Genomic DNA, 20,025 nt, shown 5'->3' on the forward strand with positions numbered 1-20,025 from the left:
CGAGATACATATTTTGATAGAACAATGGGTTTCAAGCAGATCATGACTTGTCATATGATATCTTACATGGCATGCTTAGTATGAAATATATCATAATTATATATATGGGGGTTCCAGGGTGCTGCTTTGAGGTACAGAGTGCCAAACCTACACACCACCTTCCCAGATAGCTGGCTTATCAATCCTCTCTCTCCTGGGCTAAGGCACACTCAAAAGTTTAGGACTCCTCACAGAATATGCCCTGACCGCAACATTTTAAAACCTATGATCACAACAGCAACAGCAGGACACAAGCAGGCAGGCAGTGGGTTAGTTAACCAGATCCCTTAGGGTTTTTAGATTCAAATCAATTCTTTGAAATTTGCCTGGAAATATACTGACAGCCAATGTAGACTACAGAGCACTGATGTAATGTAGGGATTTGCATTCTGCACAAGCTTCAGCTTTTGTCTGGTTTCAGCGTGTAGCGGACATGGAGTATGTCACAGCAGTCCAGGTACAAATATGTGATCCAGTGAAGTAGCCAATGTTCTAATATAGTAGGTTTTTTACTGAAACACCCCGCATCCTCTATTAAATGTAAAGTGTATATTTAGCAAGTTGTACGTATGTTCTGTTTGTATTGCTCATCTATCCAGGTTCACAAACTCCCTCTCAAGACAAGGAACTTCCATCCACATCAGTAGGTAAGTTTATACAGTCTTTCATACAGGATATGTCTTCTGTAACTAACAGTAATGCCTTTTAATTCACACCAACAGGTGAGAGGCCCTTTGTGAATTAGAGAATAAATTGGGATCAATGCATGAAATGAAACATGGTTCTCTTGAGTAGCTAACCAGGCAATGTGATGCACAATTACCCTGACTCAGAGACAGTATCTGAATCATTGCTTCCTGATTACCATTCTGGAAGTAGGCCACATCCTACCCACCTGTCTGTTTGAACAAATATAGAAGCTGGATTGAAATCTGGGCCAAATTGTTGTTAAGGATTTCACCGTTAGGGAGGAGATTTAAATCTTTTTCTGGTCTGTGGTTGGTTTAAGCACCAGCTATAGAGATTATGAAGTTTGTAACCTGTACAACCTGAATTGCTCTAGATACTTTTTTTTTATATCTACTCCATAAGCACATTTGTGTTCTTGTTGAAAACACACTAAGAAAAGAAATGCAGAAAACTCTGTTAATGCGGTATCAGTATTGCACAAAGGACTTGATCCAGCTCCCATTCAATTCAGGGATTATGCCAGACCTCAGTGAATGAAGGATCAGGCCTAAAATCACCAGGAAACAAAAAACAAATGCCCTCTGAATTCTGCATTCAGAGCAACATTTTTTATGGTATGCAGTACGTGAAGTATAGGGCCACACAATGAACGATGAGGAGAAAACAAAATACTGAATAACAGTAAGCACTGTCCAGTCTGTGCCCTGAAGAAGTCAGAAAGCTTGTAGAAAAAATAATATGAGACGATGTAATTAAACACTATCATAATGCATATGCATGAGTGAACTTAATTCTGGAATTACCTAACTTTTCAATACTTGGCATTGCAATCTTAATGGTCTTTTTTAACAGTTTGAATCCGTTATTTAGTTGGACAACCATTTTTAGTGGTGAGGAAAGGGTTCATTTCCAAGATGTGAAGGATGGTTACTTTTCCTGCTTTTGACAAACAGATAAACACAAGGGGGTGAAGAGACAAGATAGGAAGGGAAGCAGAAACATGGCTTTTGTTAATGTTCTTGAGATTCTGGGCAGCAGGTCAGTCATAGATAGATATTCTGCTATCATGGCTAGCCTGCCAACCCAGTGCTCTGGGTTCCATCTCATCTCTGGGTCTGCGACATCATCTGATTGCTCTGGTCCCTCTCCTTTATCAGTCTTTCTCAGGTTGGGCAGAACTGGGTAGAGCTGATGGGGTGCCTTGTCTCGTTGTGCTGGTGCTGTGCAATACAACTGACCTCAGGATCAGCTCAGACAGAAAGCTGAGAAAGAGAGAAGGGAAAATAGTGGGGCAGAAAGGAGTACACAAGGGAAAGGGAGACAAAGCAGTATCTCCGGTGTCCCCAGTTGGAGTCTCTGCTCGTGTATCAAGGTCTGGATTTCACAATGATGCTTCGAGATCCCCAAGCAAAGGATGAAGTCACTGGAGTGGAGACACAGGCCTGAAAGCCTTCACACTCTTTCAGGAATTCCCACTGTCAGTTCATCAGTCCTGCGCCAAATGTCTCTTTTTAAGGGCCCAAGAGAGAGATATTGGGTGGAATAATCCATCTTTTCATTATTTTGTTCACCAATTAGGCCTAATTTCCGACATGCCAATTCTGGTTCCCTGATTTCCAGCTCCACACTTTTCTTATTTATAAAGCATGATTTTTAATACATTCCTTGTGTTATGTTGCTAAAAGCCCTTTTGTTTAGACTAACTCACTTTAGTTTTTTCACTTTTACTGATTTTTATAAACAACCTTATATAACAGTCTGATTTGGACGTTTGTGACCTTTTCCCCCATCAACATTTTCTAACATTTGTTATTACAGATGACAAAACCATTTTACAGACTTCCATCCACTTTCCCACAGGTAGGCTCAGAGTTAGGATCACAACTGATGTGGGCCTTCTAAGGCCCCAGTTATTACGACAGTACCCATGTGATATTTGTATGAATATTTTAATTTCATTTATCACATTTAGTTGTCAGAAAACTGATTTGTAGAAAATGTACTTTAAGTAGAGTTTAAAACAATGGATTGTGTACTTTTCTGGAGGGTGGGTTTCATTCATAATTTGAGTAAAATATATAATTGACATGATTTGAGCACAGCTGCTTATTTCCCCTGAATGGTTTGTTTAGTCTTCTGTTGGCTGCAATACTCTAGTCCAGCGGTGGCCAACCTGTGGCTCCAGAGCCACATGCGGCTCTTCAGAAGTTAATATGTGGCTCCTTGTATAGGCACCGACTCCGGGGATGGAGCCACAAGTGCCAACTTTCCAATGTGCCGGGGGGTGCTCACAGCTCAACTCCTGGCTCTGCCATAGGCCCTACCCACACTCCACCCCTTCTCACCCCCACCCCTGAGATGCTGTGCCCTCCCCCCCCCCCGAGCCTCCTGCACACCATGAAACAGCTGATCGGGAGGGAGGGGGAGGCGCTGATCTGCAGGGCTGCCGGTGGGTGGGAGGCACTGGGAGCAGGGCGGGGCGGGGGGGAGCAGATGTGGGGCTGCTGGCGTATTATTGTGGCTCTTTGGCAATGTACATTGGTAAATTCTGGTTCCGCTCAGGCTGGCCACCCCTGCTCTAGATTAATTTCAGTTGTTGGGTTTAGTGTGAGGGTGCTGGGTGGCTTTGGTGGACTGTGATGTACCAGAGGTCACAGTAGATGATCCAGTGGTCCCTCTGGCCTTAAAATCTATTTGCTTTTTCAAATCGTGACATTTCTCTCTCTCCTGGCTACAGGTATAATTCTTTTTATATTATTGATTGAATCTATCACACTGTTTATTTTCCTTTCAGGCATTTATCCCATACCATGTCCACCTTGTGCTTCTTCAGCAACAGTAGTTGACCCAGAAACATCACAAGGTTTAGCTGACAAACATGATGAATTCCAGATCAGGACAGGAAAACATGTGTTGGACCTGTTTTGTGATAACTAAAGGATTACATTCTGAATGGTTCCATGAAGATGATCTGAGAGTTAAAGCAAATTCAGGATTTCACTATCACTGATTCAGGATAACTGGGTCCTATGTCTGCCTCTTGTAGACCTCCTCTGGGACCTTGGGCAAGTCGCAATCTTTGCCTGCCAGAGTTTCCTCTTAAGTAAAATGGGAAGACTATCAGAGATTTCAAAAGTATTATCATTATTAATTATTATTATTATAGCTGCTTTCTTCCTGAACACGGAAATCATATGAAAAACAGTTATAAAAATATTCTCAGCAGTTGCTCAATGGCAGAGGCTCAAAGATGAAGTACTGTAATTCAGCCAGGCCAAATATGTAATTAGACACATCAGATGGCACTAAGTTCCTACCAGTCAGTTTCTGTGTCTTGCTACTTTCAGTGGAAGATACCAAATGCTGTTTATATCCAGAGGCCACTTTCTACATGTCTTCCAGTTTGCAATTTCCTTCCAATTCTTAAGAACCAAAACATTCTGGACTAATAATACCTATAAAAGTCATCTTGATTTTTTTTAAAGCTGCAATCAAAAGCATAAGATACCTATAAAATGCATGAGGCAGGTAATGATATTTCCAGAGCAAGTCACTGGCGTACTGATTTCACCCCCAACTAACGGACCTAATTATTTTTTTAAGGCTTGTTGCATCTGCCACCATATTGAAATTTCATTTTTCAGAAGAGAAATGCACTTTCTGTGAATCTGAACATTTTGATGTGATTTATATTTTAAAAAAAATTGTAGGAGACGTCAAGTCTTGCTACTTTTAGAATCCAACAGCCTCAGCAACGCAGCTACTTGGCTGTTTCTGTATGCAAATATCCATTTGTAGGCATAATCACACGAACAGTGCAGGCAAATTAGGCCTACTCTTGCACTTGATTTTTGAAAACCATACCCTAAGAGCCCCAATAACTACTTCCCAAAAGTCCAAGGCTGCAGCTCGTTTGTATATGAATTTACAAATATTTCATCAGTGCAAATAACTAACATTTGCTTATACTTTCCAGATCAATATATAAAAATTGCTTATGGCTGAGACTACCAGCAAAACAAGCAAAAAATCCCCAAGGCATTCACAGATGTGTTAGGCATAGCTCGCTTAGATTCTAGCTTCTTAGAATCCTAACTCATGGAATAATTATTCTGTTGGTCAAATTCAGGTCTGCATATCTTACTTATATGGAGAAACAAGAGTTAAGACACATTTGGGGCAACATTGTGCAAATTGATGGGTAAAAAGTACTGTTTTACCAAAGTAGTGAAGAAAAAGGCTGCCCCCTTTCCTGGTCCTCCCTATTCCCTACTGTGTCCAGTCTCCTTCTCCAGTGTCCTGCCTCATCTGCCCATTTTATTAGCCTTCCATCTGCTCCCTGCGTCCTAGCCCCTTCCACCTCCTTGTCCCCAACTGTGCCCTGCACCCCACCCCATCTGTCCCGTATCCTGGTCTCTCCCAGGGGTCCTGGCCTACATGCCCACTCCATTGAGACTCCAGTCCCTCTGTATTAGAGGGGTAGCCGTATTAGTCTGTATCCACAAAAATAACGAGGAGTCCGGTGGTACCCACTAAAGCTTATGCCCAAATTAATCTGTTAGTCTTTAAGGTGCCACCAGTCCCTCTGTGATTACTTCCCCCCCCCCCCATTTCCACACATGTATTGCATGGTCACTCCCTCCCCTCAGGCTGGGGACTCACCTACCCTAGTGCAGCTACCCCTACCCCTCCCCTGGGTGCCCTTTAGATCGTTGACCAGAAGGGTTTGCTCAGGGTTTGGGGGGCGGGGGTAGAGTCCAGCTGGGAGGGCATATATAGCCCCGTGGCTTGAGTATGTCAGCACCTTCTTGGAAAGATTTCTAATGCAGGGGTGGGCAAGGCTGCTAGCGCCTTGGGGTGGAGTGGGGACCCCAATGGGTGTCCTTCCAGGAAAGTCTGTTTATGGAGACCCCTACGGCTATAATTGCGGCTCTGTCACCCCAAAAGGGGAAACGTATGGGGGGGGGGGAGCCACAGGGGGCCCCTTTGAAATGCGGTGCTGTTTTCAAGGAGTCACTTAGGTTCCATGAATCTTTTCACCAGACCCTGCCTGGGGAAGGGGGGCTCACCCAGGGGGGGCTGTGGTCAGGTTTAGTGCCCTTATTTTTAACTTTTTCTCCTCCTTGGGGGGATGCCTCGCCCTCCAGACTCCCAAGTATAGGGGGCTCTGCCCCTTGCATCCCCGCTGGGGGCTCTGCCCCCGGGCCGGCCCCTACGTTGAGCCCCTGTTAATGTGCGCAGGGCCGCGCGCCCGGCGGCTCCAGCGGCCGCCGCGTTCTCCAGCAGGGCGCGCGCCCAGGCTGGCCTCTGCCAGCAGGCTCCGGCCCCGCGCCTGCGCACAGGCCACCCAGCCTGGGCCCTCCCCCGCGCCTGCGCCCGCAAAGCTCTCCCTGGCAAGGGGCAGGCTGAGGCGTCGCTCCGATAACGCGCCTGCGCGCGGGACGCTCAGCGCACGCGTCGTGGCGCGTTTCCAAGGCAGTTGTTTGAGCCATGTCGGCGGGGCTGCTGAGTCCGGAGCCGGCAGGGAGCGGCGGTAGGTGCCTGGTGGCCGGGAGCCGCCGGTTTCCGGGCCGGATTTGGAAGCGGGAGGAGTCCGGCTGGCTCCACCTGAGGCGGGGGCCGGGCCGGGTGAGGCGCTGGCTGGCTGAGCTGCGGGGCGCCCCAACCCCCACTGGGACGAGAGGACGAAGGCGGGGGCCCCTGGGCTGCTCCGGGCCTGGCGGGAGGCACGTTCAGAACGAGGCTCCCCTCCGTCCACCGGAGAGTTGGCGGGGAACTCGAGCCAGCGGGGGCCTGCGAGCTCCGCTTGCCCGGCCGGGTGGGGGCGGCGTGGTCCTGCCGCCGGCTGTTCTGCCCGTGCAGTAGCGGTGGAGCCATTTGAGCCACGGCTGCCTGAGCGCCTGGGCGAAGCGAGCGCCGCTGGCAGCTGCGACACCCCAAATCCTGGCGCTTGTAATCGGGAAATGCGGTTTGTAACCTGGAACAAAATCCAGAGAAGCTATTGCGTTAAATTACTTGATTGATTTTTGTCACCTGAAGTCCTACCTAATAAACCTCCACCGACTGCATCCGATGGAGTGAGCTGTAGCTCACGAAATAATAAATTTGTTAGTCTCTAAGGGGTCACAAGTCCTCCTTTTCTTTTTGTAATAAACCTGGGATGTTCTGTCCCAGACAACAGGGGAGTGCTGCCAAATGACCCCCAAAGTCCTGCGGGGGCGACAGTGATGAAGCTGTACGACGTGACAGACTTGGTTCTGCAAGCTAAGGGATCCACTGAAATTTTCGTAGTACTAATTACAGTAACACCTTGCTTAACGAGGTAGTTATATTCCTGAAAAATGCGACTTTAAGTGAAATGATGTTAAGCGAATCCAATTTCCCCATAAGAATTAATGTAAATGGGGGTGGGGCGGGGTGTTAGGTTTCAGGGAAATTTTTTTCACCAGACAAAAGTCTATACGTCGTATACATTTTAAAGAAACCATTTAATACTGGTACACAGCGATGATGATTGTGACCTCTTGGTTGAGGTGAAGTCAGAAGGGTGGGATATTTTCCCAGGGAATGATGAACTAGCACTCGGCTGAGCCCCCAAGGGTGAACACAGTTGTTAATGTAGCCTCACGCTCTCCAAGGCAGCAGGAATGGAGGGAGGGGAGACAGCATGGCAGAGAAAGACAGAGCTGTGTGTGTGTGTGTGTGAGAGAGAGAGAGACTTGCATTGCCCTTTTAAGTACGCTGACTCCAGTCTAAGTGCATTGCCTTTTTAAGTAGATCAACAAGTTGAGACAGCAGCTGCTGCTGGCAAGCTCCCTGACCCCTGTCATGTCCCGCCCCTGCTCTATGGAGATGGGGTAAGTGGAGTGCAGGAGGACACCCTGACATTAGCCCGCCTCTTCTTCTCCCCCCCCCCCCCCCCATGCACAGCAAGCAGGAGGCTCCCCGGAGCAGCTCCAAGGCAGAGGGCAGGAGCAGCACATGGCAATAGGGGGAGGGACAGCTGAACTACCTGGCAATTGATAGCCTGTTGGGCAGCTGCCATGCAGGGAACTTAGGGGAATGGGGAGCTGATAGGGGGGTTGCTGGTCCACCCTGGTTCCAAGTCCCCATCAGCTAGCTCCAATGGGTTGCTCTCCCTGCAAGCAGTGGACAAAGCAGGTGGCTGCCAAACAACGTTATAAGGGAGCATTGCATAACTTTAAATGAGCATGTTCTCTAACTGATTAGCAACGAAACAAGGTTAACTGGGACGACTTTTAAGTGAGGAGTTACTGTACTGTGTCCAGATGTGTTTGCAGTAAGCAGTCCTAACACAGAACAAAGATCAATAACAAATTCATTGTTGATAAGTACAAAGTAACGTACATGGGAAAACATCCCAACTATACATACAAAATGATATCACTCAAGAAAGAGATTGTTGAGTCATTGTGGATAGTTCTCTGAAAACATCCATTCAATGTGCAGCAGCAGTCCAAAAAAAAAAAAGCTAAAAATGTTTGAAACCATTAAGAAAGGGATAAATAAGACCAAAATGATGTAATACCACTATATAAATCTATAGTATATCCACACCTTGAATACTGCATGCAGTTCTGGTGGCCCCATCTCAAAAAAGATGCATTAGAATTTGAAAAAGTACAAAGAAGGGTAACAAAAATTATTAGGGATATGGAACAGCTTCCATAGGAGGAGAGAGTAAAAAGACTGGGAATGTTCATGGAAAAGACTAGGGTGTATGATAGAGGTCTATAAAATCTTGAATGGTGTAAAGAAAGTGAATAGGGAAGTATTATTTACTCCGTCACATAACATAAGAACCAGGAATCTTCTGATGAAATTAAGGGGCTGCAGGTTTAAAACAAACACAAGGAAGTACTTCTTCACAATATGCCTGGGAATGTTGTAAAGGCCAAAAGTATAAGATAATTTCACAGAGGATAGGTCCATCAATGGCTATTAGGGACACTAGATGGGGAAGGTTCTGAGTTACTAGAGAGAATTCTTTCCCAGGTGTCTGGGTGGTGGGTCTTGCCCATATGCTCAGTCTAACTGATTGCTATATTTGGGGTTGGGAAAGAATTTTCCCTCAAGCAAGATTAGCAGAGACCCCCGTGGTGTGGTTTTTTTTTTGCCTTCCTCTGCAGCATGGGTCACTTGTAGGTTTAACTAGTGTAAATAGTGGATTCTCTGTAACTTGAAGTCTTTAAACCATGATTTGAGGACTTCAGTAACCAGCCAGAGGTTAGGTGTCTATTACAGAAGTGAGTTGGTGAGATTCTGTGGTCTGGAATGTGCAGGAGGTCAGACTAGATGATCATGATGGTCCTTCTGACCTTAAAGTCTATGAGATGATGAAGAATGTAACCCCATGCTCTGAGTGTCCCTTAGCCTCTGACTGCCAAGATGCTGGGACTGGGTGACAAGCGATGGCTCACTAGATTAATTGCCCTTGTCTGTTCATTCCCTCTGAAGCACTGGTCACTGTCGGAAGATAGGATACTGGGCTAGATGGACCATTGGTTGGATCCAGTATGGCTATTCTTACATTGTGACAGTACTGTAGCTGAGCATGGTGCTCTGCAGACAAATAGGAACACACAATTCCTGTTCCCTAAAGAGTTAAGAATGTAAGTTAGATAAGATGACCCCTGATCCCTCTTCTCACCTTCCTGTCCCCACCACTCCTCCCCAAAAGGAAATTAAAAAAACAACTGTGTGAGAAAAGACAGAAGTGTGTAGGTGGGATTTTTTTTTTTAGATTTTGTATTTGTAAAAGAACATATGACACAGAGCTCTTCATGTAGATGCTTGTAAAATAGACTTTTTAATTTACAAAAGAAGAAAAATTTCTTTTTTTATATTTATTAAAGCTTATGTTTAATAATTTATTTTTCATATTCTCTCCAGACATTTCTTTAGCAGAGCCAAGACCAGTGAGAGCCTTGGTGGCATGAGGCAGTGTGGCCTACTGGATAGGGCACTGGACGGGCAGTCAGGAGACTTGGATTCTATTCCTGCCTATGTCACTGCCCTCTTGCGTGACTTTGGGCAAATCGCTTTCCCTCTCTGTGCCTATTTTCCTTCCTACCCTTTGTCTATGTTGTACATTTAGATTGTAAACTACCTTTGGGGCAGACGTTCGTAGTATGTGCACGTGTGAGTAAATGAGTACAGTGCCTAGCATAATGGGATCCTGATCTCAGTTGTGGCCTCTACACTCTATTGTAATACAAATAATAGTAATCGTTCTTATGCCTGCTGATGGGGATTGCGTTGTTGAGTGGAGCTGGGAGACGTAGCTGTAACATTGCATACTATGTAGATTACTGGTGTGGACTGCATTGACGCAGCTACAGGGTGGGCTGAGATGTGCTCAGAGATTTGTGTTTTCTGCTGGTGGTTGCTATGCCTGTGAAGCCTTGGTATGGAAACAAGGTGTATTAGAAATGTTGTGGGCAGTAGATTTGGAACTGCCAAGTAACAATGCAATTTTTGGTTATGTAGATGGGCCTCTATCTTGCTCTACACTGAAGAGAATTAGTTGCCTTGGGTTTTTTTGTTTTGTTTTGTTTAAAAGCACTAATACAGTTTTTATTTGTTTTCAGAGTCTGATGTCTTTGAAATTGACCTTCCCATCACAATCTTTGTGCTGAGTGATGATGATTTTCTAGAAAGTGAAGATGAAGAGGAGGCAATTTTGAGTGATGGTGATATTTTGAAGAGTGAAGAAGAAGAGATGGCCACTTCGAATGATGGTGATCTCCCAAAAAAAGGCAAAGAGGAAAAGCAGGTGCCTTCAAGTGGTGGTGATGTTCTAAGGAGTCAGGTGCAGCCCCACTTGAATGAAGATGATGATCTAAAATATCCAGAGGAAGAGCAGGTTACTCTGAGTGTGTTTGAGAAATCAGATTCAGCCCAAATTTCTTTAAGTGATCAATATGCTCCGGGCAGTAGCAAACCCAGCCAAAATGATGTGTCATGCCTGTCAGCTCCCAGAATGGACCCTGGAGAGGTAAATGAATGTGTCAAAAGCAAGGATGACATCGATTGCCAAAAGGTTCCTGTTCCTCTCTCCTGTGGTGACAATAAGGATAAAGATGGTCTGACTATTGAGACAAATAGGCAGCTGATTCCAGGAACAATATTTAAAGATGGAAAAGAACGTGAGACTTCTGCAATCAATTCCTCTGACAGCAATCAAGAGTGCCAGCCAGCACTCCATTGTAAAGAAGCAGAGAGATGTGTTGAGACTGAAGGTGAGAGAGAGAAAAGGACAAGGGCGTAGTCATGAGCTAATGTTAAAAAAAAAAAAAAAAAGAGGTATGGTATTGAGAGAGATTTGGGGAAGAAGTGAGAAAAGAAAGAGGTACAAAACACAGGAGTGGGAAAGGGGGAAGAGAAAGGAAGTACACTGAAGACAACTCGGGACAAAGTTACACCATATTGTATTATAGGAAAGAAAAATTAATTGGTGGAATTTGATATACCCAGTGACTTTTTTTCTGCTACTTGACCACCCCTAGTAGAGGCACGCGCACACAGTACATTTATGAAATAGAAAGATGATTGCCGGTTATAATGGTACACAGCTGTTCTGCTCCTTTAATTTGGAATGGAGGGGTACGATGGTGGCACAGGCATTTTTCCACCCTGGCTAGTAAACTGAGTCGTCAGACTAGTAGGCATTAGGTACATTTTCAAGACCTGTCCACAGAAGTGTTCATTATATGATGGTATGGAGAAACGTGGTACATGATTTACTGGTGTGAATGAAAATGAACTTGGTCTCATTCTCATGCCCAGCACAAAATTTCTGCACAGACTTGGTCCAACCAGCAGTTTGTGCTCACAAGTAAGCCAGGATTAAAATAAGAGGTGTATTGCAGGTTGGGAGTTCTGTCCATATTGTTGGGGGAAGCTTGCCCTGCATCTCCCCTATGTTATTTATACCTCTAGTCAGTGGTCTCGGTCCCTAATTTATCACTTAACTTTGCTCACCAATAAGGATGAGGTAAGGGCTATGAAGATATGGCTGTTGGTGAATACTCTTGGAGAACCAGTAGTTATGTTGTGGTGGTCCACTTCTACTACAGCTGAGTGAAATTATATAAGGAAATAATTTTACCTTTTTTAGCATCAATGAGTGACATTCCCTACTCTGAATACAAATTCTGCTGGCAGTCAGTAATTCTCCAGTTTTATCACTAGAGTGCTCTTTGTTTTCTACATTTAGCCTTTCATAACTTGGATGGGAGTTACTGAGATCATGCCAGGCTGTAGAAGATTACTGGATGACATGTCACATGTATTTTCTTACATTTTTAGGTACTGTCCCTTTAGAGAAGGCAAAGAATAGAACTGATGACAGAACAAGAAAGAGAAATGGCTCTACAAATGAAACTCTGAATTGTGGAATGGATAGCAACTTTGAAGATCTGAATGCTGTAGAAGAAATAGACCAAGTCCAAAGTATTTTTTTTACTTCTATTAATGGTGACTTTTCTACAGCAGGAGAGTTGCTGGAAGATGTAGGGGACTTGGCAATGAATGCTTGTGATAATCCTGGATTAAATATTTCTGAAGAGCTTATTCATCAGTCTGTAATTCATTCTCCCAGGGAGATGGAGAAGCGAGAAGATTGTGATTTTTCTCATGGGATTATAAAACACCCAAATGTAAAGCATCAAGAAGAGACATTCCTCCTAGGTAATGAGCATAACAATGAAGCTGTTTCTATGGGATTTTGTTCTACCTACAAGAATGAGAAGACACTGAATGTGAAATGCAGGTTTTGTAGCTCTGTGTATACAAGTAAAAATATTCTAAAGAAACATGTTCATTCAGCACATCAGGATAAAAAAATTCACAAATGCTGCTTTTGCCAAAGAAGCTTTTTCTTTTCTGTCAATGCTAAACGCCATCTTAAATGTCATAAGAAAATGACCAGGTTGAAAAAGACAAGAAAAGGTAGAAGTATGAACACTGAAAAAGCCAGGAAGGAGAACCCAGCAAAAACACAATCTGCGAATAAAAAAAGGGAAAGTAAGTATGAGAAATTTTTCATCAAAATTGAAAGGGACTGTAAAACTGCAGATGCGCCAGTTACTTTTTCCTGTAAAATTTGTCTCTTTGCTTCACCAGATCCTAAACTTTTTGTTTATCATATGAAGGGACATAAAGGCAGACAGCCTTATCAGTGTCCCCAGTGTGACTATTCTTGTGTTAGCTTGTCCTATATGCTAAATCACATGTACTGGCATGCTGGCTATAGACTGTACAAATGCAGGTTCTGTACATTTTTTTCACTGTATTTTGCAAGCATGGTGAAACACAGTTACATTCATACAGGGGCTAAGCCGTATTCCTGTGAATTCTGCCAGTCATCATTCACAAGCACAAGTGGCTTAAAGAGACACACAAATATACATGTTGCCAAAGAACTGTGCCAAGGGCAGCAACACTTTGGCTTGCCTGTCAAGGGGAAGAGAACTAAAAGTCCTCCAAAGAGTTATACATGTGATCAATGTAACTTAGTATTTTACACTAAAGGACTACTCTGCTTTCATGAGAAATTTCATAGCCAAGTTAAAGGCTGTGATGAGATGTTTGCAAATGAGAGTAATGAATACAATAAAAGCAAAGCATGTACAGATGACAATGATTACCAAAAGGATTGGGTTTCTTCTGGTTCTGACAATAAATGGGATGATCACCTGCTTAATGAGACACATGAAATGCTGGCTTCAGGAGCAGAATTTGAACAGGAGAATGAATTTGAGAGGGATATGAATATATGCTCTGGCAAAAAAATGTGCCAAAGCAGCCAGGGAACCAACAATTTGCCTGTTGTGAGGACTGGATCAGAAACTCTTTTCAGTATTTACAAGAGCGAGCAGTGTGATTTAGTGTTTTGCAAAGAGAAGCATCTGTTTTTTCAGAAGGTCACTCATTCACAAGTTCAAGAATGTAATGAGATTGTTACAAAGGCTCCCAAGGCTGAAGAAAAGGCTAAGTGTATTGATGTACAGCCTCACAAACTGTTCAAGTGTCAACAATGTGATTATGCCACTTACATTTTTAGCAACCTTAAGCTGCATTTTAGAATACACACTGGTGAAAAACCATTTGAGTGTAAAGAGTGCAACAAGATGTTTCGCACCTCCAGCCATTTGCGGAGACATAGTCTTATGCATATAAAGAAAAGTCATGAATGTGACTATTGCCATTATTTGGGCAGCACTTCAGACAATCTTAAACTGCACTGTGAAATACATAAGGGCACCTGCCCTAAAAGGGAAGATCTTAGTTTTTCAAAAGACTTAAAGTGTGTCCGTTCCATATTCAGCTCAGAAAACTTTCAGAAACAAATGGATGTTCATGAGGGCAAAGAAAATGAACATGTTCTACCATCACAAAGTCTTACACAACTTTACAAGTGTGAACAGTGTAATTACATCACTTATGTTTTAAGCAACCTCAAGCTACACACAAAGATTCATACATGTGAAAAACCCCACAGCTGTGACACTTGTCAGAAGAAGTTTCGTACTTCAGGTCATCTAAATCGACACAAGCTTGTGCATTTAAAGATGGAACGCCTCAAGTGTAGGAACTGTGACTATTCAACGGACAAATGGCAATCCCTTAAGTGGCATTTGGCTTCACACTTGGATGAAAAAAACATGGCTGGTAGCAAAGTCAAAGAGCAATCGCTGCTACCTGTCAAAATATACAAGTGTGAAGACTGTGGCTATGCTACTGCCCATAGTGGAAATTTTAAGCAGCATTTGAGAATTCATACAGGTGAAAAGCCATACAAATGTGATCAGTGTGCTCTCGCTTTCCGCACTTCTAGCCACCTGAAGCGCCATTTACTAACTCATTTAAAGTTACACTGCAACAAGTGTGAGTTTTCCACCATAGATAATTGTGCTCTAGAGAAACATGTAAAAACACACAAGGATAAAAAAATGTACAAATGCCAAAAGTGCAATGTAACACTTTCCACCATACATCTCTTAGAGAAACATGAGAAACAGCATTTGAAAACTGGAAAATAAAACTGGAATTTAAAATTCCTGAGTTACAAGCTTGGGTCTAGGAAGTTTTGCAGTAGTTTGAACTTGTACCTTGGCAGAAGAGCACAATTTCTTCCTCCTTTGCCCTGTAACCCACGTATATGAAATGCCTTCACCTGGCACTAGGTAAAATTGACATGGTAATGATTATGGACCAGACTCTTGGGTATTCCCACGGTGTATAGAGTGGAAGTCTGGGGATGGTGTGGAATGCTGACATAAAACACTGCCGTACTGCTATGAGTATTACTTCCACTACTGTGTTAAAGAAGCCTCAGAGCTGTTTCTAAATTATGCTGGCCTATAAAAGTCACAAGGGGCTGTTTAAACTAGCTCAGATTGGAACGTTCAGATAAACTTCTGCTAATGTTCACCTATTTAGTAAGCGCATGTCATACCACTGTCCTGTCAGCAAGGAGAGGGTTTGATGTCAGCGCTCCCAGCAGTGGAGTACAGCCAATGTAGGTCACCCTTACACTAAGATCTTCCCTGTCCCACTTACTTGGGTTTTACAACCAAAATATGCTATGTCTTTCTGAAAAGAATTGAAATCAAATTCTTCTCTATTACAAATCAGTAACCTGTAGATCAAAAATCTAGTTAAAAATTAGTCCTTCTGCAACTACTGATATTGCCACGCCTACCTAATACTATAAGAGGACTGAATCAAGAGGATGACTTACAAAACCACTAGTTAGAATAATTGATTATAGAAACAGAGTGGGCATGTTTCTGTGTGTGTGTATATATAAACGCCCTAGAAGACAGGTTACTATATGGATTCAGCATTGATGAGTGCTGCTGCATCAGTAGCTTTTGAGGCTTAACTCTTGATTTGGACTCTTGAGTAGAAATGTTCTTAAAGTTTTGTATTGCCGTTCTTCAAAGGCCTAATCCTGTAAAATACTGTGCCCCCTCAAAGTACTTTGCAAGATAAGTTACAAACTGTTTGCAAGAAATGAAGTAGGAAGCAGAAGATACAAATAATGGATACCTCCAACCTACCATTTGATGGCTGCTTTCCAAGTGTTCTGTTACATATCAGAAAATCTCCTTCATTAAGAGGATTTGATGGAAAAGCTGTGGATCTATTAAGATTTCTAAAGTTTAAACTGTCTCCTTAAAGGAAACTTTACTAGAGCCGCTTGTTTGCTCATGTTCTTTCTTGTTACAGGTCGTTATCAATGAAATGTTTATTCCAGATGTCTGTCTATGATTGTGGGTCAAACTTTTTGTCTTTATTTTAGATGAAGGAAATGACTTAGTTGATTTAAATACATTTGGCAAAATGCTGGTATATTTTTTCAGAAATATTCAAGTTTATACTTTTCAGTGCTGCTTGTATCTTTTGAAGATTTTTCTGTTAGCCCTATACAAAGGACAAATAACAGAAATATGTAGTATGTATATTTCAGCAATTTGTATTAAACAGTTTGTTTAATGTTTGTAAAATGTTTTCATAGTTTTGATGCACTTTCCTAACAGTAGTTTCAAATGTTAAAATAATTTCCCTTATGTCAAAGGTGGGTAAAATTCAGTGTTTGCTGTTAAAATATTTAATTTTGCCCTTGTAGGGAGATAACAACATTACTATGGTTCCTTCAAATATAAGGAACACCATGGTAATGTTAAAGATGTTAACAGAAAAGATTAATTTACCAATTTTTCAACACTTCGATATACTGCCTCAAAGGAATTTCATTAAATTATGTTATACTGTCTCTTTAAAATTGCATGTGCAAGGTCCACTCAAGCAAAGAGCTAGGTCAATAAAGTATCTAACTACAACTTAGTAGAAAATACAGCAAGTGGGAGAGCCAAGAATGGAATTGGGCTTTTTCTTTCATGCTGTAAGAATAGGTGTTACTTGAGCATCTGCAATGTATGATGCTAAGATTTCCCCAGAACTACTTGCACCAGGGGATTTGTAATGGCAGAACTTTGTGCCTAGCATCTGTTACAATTACTGAAAAGGATTAAGAGACTGGGAAATTAAAAGAAAAACTCTAAAGTAGGGGATTCTTGGTATCCCTTTCTTTAATCTATTTGAAGCCACAAGACAGGAAAGTTGCATTGCAGAACAAATAAAGCTAGAAAACGAGAGCATGAAGTATAGGTACCTAAGGTACATTTGGTCCCCAGATCTTACCTTGTCTTCCTTATTAATATGGAGGTGTAGTATAGAAACTACAGGTTTCCAGCACTAGCTGCTCTCTTGATCTGAGGAGAGGGTGGTGGTCTCTCAGCTGCATCTCCATATTACCAAAGAGTGTGGCTGCAGTGTGCTCCATTTTATGGAATTAGGAGCAGCCCTCAGGCTCCCATCAAATTACTTCTGTAGTCTCTGAATAGGGCACACTTTGGCCTGAAAGAGATTTTAGCTCTTTTTTTTTTCCCCCCCTTCAAAATGTGCCTGGTTTTCTGTTGAGTTTTTCTTATTACCAATGCTTAATGCTGTAGTATTTTGGCTCCTACCAGACTGTGAAAACCTCTATGAAAGATGGCCTATCTCCTATCTTTCCTGATATTTCAATATAACACAGAAGTGCATTATGCTGTAGAGTCTACATTTGAAACATAAAAAGCTTTCTTAATTTGATTTATAATTGAAGCCACAAATTCTGAAGAAAGCAGCAAAAAGTACTTTAAAATGGCAGGTTTCAGAGTAGCAGCTGTGTTAGTCTGTATTCGCAAAAAGAAAAGGAGTACTTGTGGCACCTTAAATAAATTTGTTAGTCTCTAAGGTGCCACAAGTACTCCTTTTCTTTTTAAAAGGGCAAGTTATGTACTATACGAGTGAGGCCCCCTAGTGCTCTATAGGTGTAACTGCACGTGCTCAACTTTTGATCTTACCTAGCTAAACCTTGTTGAAACAGCAGAAGAGTGAATAGCCTCACCAATGGGAAAATGGGGTAATGACAGATTTTTACACTTTAGTCCTGTTTTTGTATGCAGTGCACCACAACTCTTATTGCCTTGCATTTTGCCTTTTCCAGAGTATAGAGTATTATAAAATTCATCTTTGTGAAAAGTAAATGGGTGTAGGTGAATTACATCATTTCATGTAATAAGTTATACTACTTCATTTATCTGTTAATGGAGGCATTTGGCTTAAAAAAAAATTAAAAAATTACAATGAGGTGAAGGCTGTCCTATGTTGTTTCTTGGTATTAGAGCTCAGTGTTCAAGAGGAATCTTAATATATGTTACTTGGAAGTTGGTGTGTGCTATGTAGTAAGAGCAAGGAAAAGATCGTGAATTTATATAAAAATGATGGTCCTTTTTGGAATAAAGTACCCTTGGAAGTCTCTGGAACAAATGAAGTAGATACCTTTACATTTTCTTGCATATAAAAGGCCTTCAGGGTACATGAATGTTGATGTACGTGAAGAAAATGTTCCTGATCCGTGTCACTTGTTTCTTACCAATAAAGATGGTCTTTTGTAAACAACCATTAATCAGCCGAACTTAAATGTAGGGTCTGTTTAGTAACTGATTCTAAAACAGGCTCTATTCAACTCAAGTAATATTTAGAGGACCAAATTTTTGTCTCAGTCAAGCAAATAATCCCATTGATTTCACTAGACCACATACACTCCGCCTCCAGTGCCCCCCTCCCCGCATCATTGGAGGCTCTCTCACGTCCAGGGTCAGACCCAGCCCTACTCCCCCAGTCTCGCTCGTACTGGATCGGGTCTCCTTCCCCGCTCCTGGGTCCCGCAGGTTGTTTCCAGCTGGCAGAAAGAAAAGGAGTACTTGTGGCACCTTAGAGACCACTAACAAATTTATTAGAGCATAAGCTTTCGTGAGCTACAGTGAGCTGTAGCTGATGAAAGCTTATGCTCTAATAAATTTGTTAGTCTCTAAGGTGCCACAAGTACTCCTTTTCTTTTTGCGAATACAGACTAACGGCTGCTACTCTGAATCCAGCTGGCAGGGTTCCGTGCCCGGAGCACCGCCGGGCGCCAGATGGCGCTATGGCAGTGCTTCCCAGGCAGGCCGGCTGCCCCTGAGCAGCCCTGCACACCAGCCCGGCTCGTCCCCTCCCTCCACCTTCACAGCTGCGCACGCGCAGCTTCTATAATTTGACTGGCGGGAGCCTCTCCCCTCTCAATGCGCATGCGTACGGCTCTGACACACGGACTAACTGTGCGTCGGCTCGGAGTTTTGACACATTCCCCGCGCCCTCGTCCGAACTGCGCCTGCGCAGAATCTCAACCGCCCGTAGCGCGGAGAGACTAGTGGTGTCTCTCGTGCGCCGCCATCGTCTCTTTTTTTTCGCAGCCCGCTCGCCTTCGCTGCCAAGATGCCGCGGATTATGATCAAAGGGGGCGTGTGGCGAAACACCGAGGTAGGGGCCGCTTCCGCTCCTGGGGCCCAGCCATAGGGTCGCCCGCTGATCCTCCGCTTGGCAGCGAGAAGGGGTAGCGGAGCGCATGCGCTGCAACGGGGGCTGGAGGGGGTCTTGCGCATGCGCAGAGGGTGTCTCTAGCGTGGTCACACTTTTATGTGCCTCGGGTTCTCTAGACCCCGTCGTCCTCTCCCCCCCCCCCCCCCGCTTAATGCTTGAGGGTCCCCAGTGTGAAGCGCGGGAAGGGCCCTGTGTGCTGGGAGCTGTCCCCTTTGCAATCTGCGGTTCCTAGTATAGCGTGAGCAGGGAGCCCAGATCTACGTGGGCCCTGTGTGCTGGGAGCTGGCCCCTCTGCAGTTTGGGGTTACCAAGTGTGTAGCATCAGCAGAGAGCACAGACCCGCCTGGGCCCTGTGTCCTGGGAGCTGGCTCTGCTGCAGGCTGGGGTTCACAGTGTACAGGATTGCTAGGGGTCTCAGAGCCACATGAGCACCTGTGTGCTGGCAGTGGTCCCCAGTGTGCAGAAATGGGCAGGGGCCCCTTGTGCACTGAGAGCCGGTTCCTCTGCAGGCTTGGGTCGCCAGTGTGCAGTATGAGCACATGTCCACATGTGCCCTGTGTGCTGGGAGCTGTTCTCTCTGCTGAGGTTCAGAGTGTTCCGCATGGCCAGGGGGTCAGAGCCACATGGGTCCCTGTGTGCTGGAAAGTGTTTCTTTCTGTAGAATGCTTTATTTCTCCCTATGAGGAAGGGTGAGGAAAAGTATAGGCTGCTCTACTGTGGTAAGAAGCATTTCTGACAAAGTAATTATATGGTCCTTCAATTAGCTAAAGTTGGGTCATATCCTGACCTAACAAGCACAAA

The 20,025-nt window shown here is 43.7% G+C and overlaps 2 protein-coding genes across 3 annotated transcripts in view; both read left to right on the forward strand.

Annotated features, from left to right (window-relative positions):
* Positions 1 to 6,117: 6,117 nt before the first annotated feature.
* LOC119853837 (zinc finger protein 107-like) lies at positions 6,118 to 16,265 on the forward strand. Of its 2 annotated transcripts, none has more exons than XM_043510127.1 (4): positions 6,118 to 6,262; positions 10,341 to 10,991; positions 12,061 to 14,638; positions 16,061 to 16,265. In XM_043510127.1, exons 1-4 carry the CDS (start codon positions 6,220 to 6,222, stop codon positions 16,062 to 16,064), a joined length of 3,276 nt encoding a protein of 1,091 aa, XP_043366062.1. In that variant the 5' UTR covers positions 6,118 to 6,219; the 3' UTR covers positions 16,065 to 16,265. The 2 variants fall into 2 exon arrangements, with proteins under 2 accessions (XP_043366062.1, XP_043366063.1); XM_043510128.1 differs by having other exon boundaries at positions 12,061 to 12,777.
* Positions 16,266 to 18,715: 2,450 nt separating this feature from the next.
* CDC5L (cell division cycle 5 like) overlaps positions 18,716 to 20,025 on the forward strand; it is a 47,692-nt gene continuing 46,382 nt past the window's right edge. The window contains exon 1 of the mRNA XM_038397340.1: positions 18,716 to 19,164. Within this exon, the coding sequence (XP_038253268.1) occupies positions 19,120 to 19,164 (45 nt within the window). The 5' untranslated portion in view covers positions 18,716 to 19,119. The remainder of the gene's footprint in view (positions 19,165 to 20,025) is intronic.

Source organism: Dermochelys coriacea, chromosome 3, assembly GCF_009764565.3.
Source record: "Dermochelys coriacea isolate rDerCor1 chromosome 3, rDerCor1.pri.v4, whole genome shotgun sequence".
In the NCBI taxonomy this organism is placed as follows: Eukaryota; Metazoa; Chordata; order Testudines; family Dermochelyidae; genus Dermochelys; species Dermochelys coriacea.

Coding starts and splice junctions, on each gene's coding strand:
- LOC119853837 (XM_043510127.1), top strand. CDS start 6,220: ATGTCGGCGGGGCTGCTGAGTCCGGAGCCGGCAGGGAGCGGCG. Junction 6,263..10,340: donor GGAGCCGGCAGGGAGCGGCG/GTAGGTGCCTGG, acceptor ATTTGTTTTCAG/AGTCTGATGTCTTTGAAATT. Junction 10,992..12,060: donor GAGATGTGTTGAGACTGAAG/GTGAGAGAGAGA, acceptor TTACATTTTTAG/GTACTGTCCCTTTAGAGAAG.